At 32.8% G+C, this 5,593-nt stretch overlaps 1 protein-coding gene across 1 annotated transcript; it reads left to right on the top strand.

Moving 5' to 3' along the window:
* The first annotated feature begins 2,729 nt into the window (after positions 1–2,729).
* LOC114299915 (peroxidase P7) lies at positions 2,730–5,217 on the top strand. The gene is made up of 4 exons (XM_082905614.1): positions 2,730–3,019; positions 3,809–4,000; positions 4,125–4,293; positions 4,497–5,217. Exons 1-4 carry the CDS (start codon positions 2,765–2,767, stop codon positions 4,949–4,951), a joined length of 1,071 nt encoding a protein of 356 aa, XP_082761740.1. The 5' UTR covers positions 2,730–2,764; the 3' UTR covers positions 4,952–5,217.
* Positions 5,218–5,593: the final 376 nt, after the last annotated feature.

Below are 5,593 nucleotides of genomic sequence, written 5' to 3'. Positions count from 1 at the left end.
ATTCTGGAGTGGCTCATCGTCAAGACAATTCCGACATGAAGACGGGGTTGGAAGAGACACATAGAGGCTGGTTCAATTCGGGCGTGAATTCGCTAGGTAATTGAGAGTATACCTCTGTAATTCCTTTATATCTTCTTAGTTGATTGTTTTGTGGCTGTTGCCCGTGATTTTTTTATCACAATTGGAGTTGTCCAATTGTGGTTTTTTCACGTAAAATCGTTGTGTTGATTTGTCTTGATTGTTTGATTGGGATTGTTATTTACTGCTTAAAATTGATACATAATCACAAATCAATATTTAGGAGATTTCTAGATTTTTCACACAATAACAACAACCAAAACAAAGAACAGAAACACAAAAGAAAGAGCTGCACTACAATCTCTTTGCAGCTAGTCACAGTACGAATCTTAGTAGCTTAGTCGATTTTAAGTAATGTTAATTGAGCTGATTTTAAGGATTCCAATTAAAAAGAGCCAAAATTGTTTACAATCTTTAATAGTAATCTTAAATGTTTGCAATATTTTTTTTAATGAGCATTGTTTGTTTGTAAAAGAAATGGAGCCTATGAGGTAGAAATATGTGCCCATCGTTTCATTTACTATGTAATTTATTTGCACTGTTGACTTGATCAATTCATTTTTAATTTAATATTTTTTTTAGAAGCCTTTGATGTAGAAATATGTGGCCATCGTTTCGTTATGTGAATTTATTTGCACTATTGACTTGATGAATTCGTTTTTAACTTATTATTATTTTTAGATCAAATGACACATAAATTTATTATGTTTGTTTGTTTTTTCAAATTTTATTTCAATTAGTTCGATGAAAATAAATATCAAAAAATTATTTCTAAAATTTTAAAATTAATTGCTCAAATTGTTATAATTATATCGATTTCACTTTTAGTAAAATTAAAATACCTAAAACTATTACAGATGATGTGTAGACATATGAATAAATACGATAAAATATATTAATGTAAAAGAATGGCAATCACCATTTAATGAATGAAAAATAAAATAAATATTGTGTGAATTAAAATCTTATAGAAATTCAATATAATTATATCAAATTTATAGTACTTCAATGAATTTCTTTCACATTTTAACATAAGTTAATGTGATTCACTTTGTTTTAAAAATTTCTTAGGCAGTATTTGATCCATAAATTTAGAGTGAGATTTGAAAATAAAATGAAAAATAGTTGGTTAAATATAAATAAAATATAACTATATATATTTGATAATCAGGTATCCAGACCAGTTTTCGCACACTTCAACTATATTTCATCAGGGTTTCACATATTTTTTCTCTTTCCTTTTTCAAATCTTTCTCTAAATCCATGAAACAATATAGCCTTAATAGTCCATCTTTTTGCACATGTATTCTTTGTTGAAAAATAATGGTTTTTCGGGCAACTTTAATTCGAAACTAAAGTGAGACCCAACTATTGGTTGAGGTGAGTCTGAGTGGTTTTGTATTCTTTTAAGTGAGACTATTGTAATACATAAATAATGAGTTGAAATCATTAGGTTGTGAATGAGAATTGTCTCATAAAGTGGGCATTAATAGAAGTTGAGCTTGATCCTTGGTTTGGACTTGAACTTAGTTTTAGTCTTGGCTTGCATTGGCTTAGGCTTGTGTATGTGAATGCTTGGACTTAGCCTAAGGCATGGGTCAGGTTGTGCTATCTTGGGCTGGGCTTATCTTGTGTATATATTTTAGACTGAGTTTGGATCGATTGTGACAAAATACCCGTATCTATTTTGCGACTCGTCTGTTAGAATTATTCAAACATTATTATATACATATTTATTTGTATATTTTAAGTACATGAAAATTTTAAACTTTCGTAACTCTCATCTTTTGTTGATGGAGTTGATAACCATATTAGTGACCATGAGTTTTTAACCTTTGTAACTCTAACTCTAATGGCTAGATTTGATGGCTTTGGCTAATGGCAATTTGATGATCCTATTGATGTTAGATTTCATGGCTAAGGTTCTTCCGTACAAGTATAAATAGAGATTTTCCTTTCTAACTTAGTAGAATAATTTTGGAGAGATCTTTGATGGGAAATGAGATGGTGTTTTGAGATAATAAAAGAAAAAAGATTCGAACCCCCTTTAGGGGTCACGCCCACGACCCCCTTTACTTTTGATTGGTCAATTTTTTCATTTTTTTTTTTTCTTCTCTCCCAATCCCCAACCCCCACGTGTGTGTGGGGGTGGTGGGGGTGGGAGTTTTGAGGGGGTCTTAATCAGTCCTCATAATAAAATTGGAGATGATTGTTTTCCCTATCTTCTTTGCTAGCCCATTCTTTTGTTCTTGTTAAAGAGAGAATGCTGTCATTATCAAGTTTGCCGAATCTATTCAAAAGGTGATTCTGCATTAGTTGGTTTTGACTGTCGTATTCTGGGAAACAGATGCCGGCGTACCTCCATCACCCATCAAGAGATAGTGAATCTGTTTTAAGAAAATTGTGGTTACACAGGTTTCGATTTGTGTCTCTTATCTTTTATTCTTCAAACTTTTAGATTTAAACTATTTCTTGTATATTATTTTGTGTATCTATGTGAATCCGTCTTGAAATATGTTCCATGTAGTTTATTCTGTATTTCATTATTTAATTAAAAAAAAAGTTTCTTTTGTCATTATTATTTATAAAAAAAAAATACCAACATTCTTTGGTACCTAACCTTGTAAGTGTATATAATCCTGCAAGTGGCATGTTCTCAACACATTCTCTCTCACTGTACTTAGAAATGGCTTCTTGTGCATCATCATATTTTTCTTCTTCTTCTTCTTCTTCTTCAATGGTGATTAATGTCACATTCATGTTGTTTGTGCTCTTAATGGGTAGTACAACCTCCTCTGCTAAACTCTCAACTAAATTCTACTCTAAGACTTGTCCAAATCTACATAGTATCGTGAAATCAACGGTTAAATGTGCAGTGTCAAAGGAAAAGCGCATGGGTGCTTCTCTCCTTCGCCTCCACTTCCATGATTGCTTTGTCAACGTAAATTCTTCTTTTTCTTCATTGTTGTTTATTCACAGAAATTAGTGATGCCATTTTTTTTTATTACAAGTATATATCTGAATCGAAGTGGTGTATATATATTCTTCTTCATGATTAACACATAGGGTAGAAAATAAGCATGCTTGCTACGTGTAACACAATATTTTTTTCCTTCTTCCAGTAGATATTGTAACTTAGAGAAAGGGGGATTGAAGAACCTTTATCTCTTATCTATTGCAAGTGTTGAATCTCTGACCTCCTAATAAGATGCAAGGGTTAAAATTAACTGAATTAGTCCAATTGTTTACTTATATTCCATGCTAAACTAGTTTTTTCTGTTAGTTAGTATGTATGTGGTACATACAGAAATGATATGTACCTTAAAAAAAATACATTAAGAAATGCATGTGTACTAGATTCATAAAATCTGCTCTGCACCACACCTTAATTGAATATACATGATGTACACTATTTTTTAAATGCTTAACTTGGGAACTTTTTTGGGTGCATAATTTTTTTTGATAGGTATAAGGCTTTACATCTCCTTAATGTTTAGATTACTCTGTTTGAAATTGGCAAGACCCTATTGGATGGAAGCTTCTAAACATATTTACCAAATAATGAATGTTATAGGTATAAACATAAATCTAGTGAGCATATTTAGAAGCTCCTCCGTTGAGTATTCGCCCATTGTGTTGAATATGAATATGCATTTTCTTCTTGTTCAAAAAAGTATATTTTAATAGAGGTTTCTTGTACCTTATGGAATTGTCTCATGCTTGATTATAGGGTTGTGATGGGTCAATACTCCTTGACGACACTTCATCTTTCAAAGGAGAGAAAACTGCAGGTCCCAACTATAAATCCGTTAGAGGATATAATGTAATTGATTATATCAAGTCCAAGGTGGAGGCTGCTTGCCCTGGCGTAGTCTCATGTGCTGATATTGCAACTATCGCAGCTCGTGACTCTACTGTCATTGTAAGTATAGATTCCATCCCTACCCATTCATCTGTATCAAGAATCATGTTTACAAGATTATTATGTATAATTTGGTTGTCTTTGGTTATTACTCTAATTTTTGTTTTTATGTAATTTGTTGCAGCTTGGAGGGCCAACTTGGGATGTCAAACTTGGACGTAGGGATTCTAAAACAGCCAGTTTTTCACTTGCCAATGATAGTGCACTTCCAGCTTTTACTTCTACCCTCAAAGAACTCATCCATACATTCAAACGTGTAGGACTGTCTACCAAGGATATGGTTGCCCTATCCGGTTCTCTCTCTCTCTTAAAAGAAGTGTTTGTTGCTTTCTACCATTACTCACAATCACACGATTGATCTAAATTTTGTAAATTGAAAATTAACTAAAAATTAGATCATAATCCATGTGAGTGTATAGGACAAAAGAGAGGAGTGTTAGTGTTACAGTATATATGCCAATGTTTCACCATCTAAATAGTTTCATTCTGGAACCAGGATCCCACACAATAGGGCAAGCAAGGTGTGTCGTCTTCCAAGATCGCATCTATCACGATACCAACATTAACAGTTCATTTGCTAAGAGAAGGCAAGAAAACTGTCCAAGTACTGGCTATAGGGGCAACAATTTTGCTCCTCTAGATTATCAAAGTCCCAAAATTTTTGACAACAACTACTACAAGAACCTGATCATTCAAAAGGGACTCCTTCACTCTGATCAAGTGTTGCACGGCGATGGATCAACTGATCCCCTCGTTGAAAAATATAGCAAATCCCTCGTTGAAATATATAGCAAAGATCCCGAAGCCTTCTACTCTGATTTTGCTGCAGCAATGATTAAGATGGGTGACATTAAACCCCTCACTGGATCAAAGGGTGAGATAAGAAAGAATTGTAGGAAGGTGAACTATGAAGAAGAGTGCAGCAAAGTGAATGATGATGACGAAACTTGAGTTAAACTCCATAAACGAAAAATTCAGAATTACCCAAAAAGAGAGGAAGCTTCTTTATTGATTTTCTTGTTATGAGTATGCTTTGTATTGAGGGAAGATGAATCAGTTAGATGAAAAGATTATTAGTGGGGTTATATTAAATTAAAGATGTAAGATAAAATATGTTTGTTTGTGTACTAGTAAGGTGATATTAATTATTTATGAATAAATTTATAAAATTATCTAAAAACCCCTTTCATATATAATACAATTTTATTGATTTTGTAGAGTGGAGGGCAAAATATTATTTTAGCCAATAATTTGTGTGTGGGGATTAACTATCCCAACTCTCCCATAGAAATTCTAATCCCACTATGGGAGGAAATTTATACTCCCATGAGATTGTTAAACTCATGACATGTTGCATACAAACATAAATTAGTTTGATTCTACAAATTGATAATCCAATCCCTCCACACAAACTCCCAATCAAACTGACCTGAATTGAATTCATATTCGTCTTGAAGATTTTGAAGGTTTCTCGTTCTTTGGCATGTGTGCCTGACAGTTATCAAGTTTTAAAACAATGATAGACCCAACAGATGATTGCAATTGCATTGATGGAGTCCGAAAGATTATAACCCGGTAGCACTTTCTCAATTC

The sequence above is a fragment of the Camellia sinensis genome, chromosome 14 (assembly GCF_055761805.1).
Source record: "Camellia sinensis isolate YWXY chromosome 14, ASM5576180v1, whole genome shotgun sequence".
NCBI classification, from domain to species: Eukaryota; Viridiplantae; Streptophyta; class Magnoliopsida; order Ericales; family Theaceae; genus Camellia; species Camellia sinensis.
This window is presented reverse-complemented; position numbering and strand designations above follow the sequence as displayed.

Coding starts and splice junctions, on each gene's coding strand:
- LOC114299915 (XM_082905614.1), top strand. CDS start 2,765: ATGGCTTCTTGTGCATCATCATATTTTTCTTCTTCTTCTTCTTCTTCT. Junction 3,020..3,808: donor TCCATGATTGCTTTGTCAAC/GTAAATTCTTCT, acceptor GCTTGATTATAG/GGTTGTGATGGGTCAATACT. Junction 4,294..4,496: donor GGATATGGTTGCCCTATCCG/GTTCTCTCTCTC, acceptor TTCTGGAACCAG/GATCCCACACAATAGGGCAA.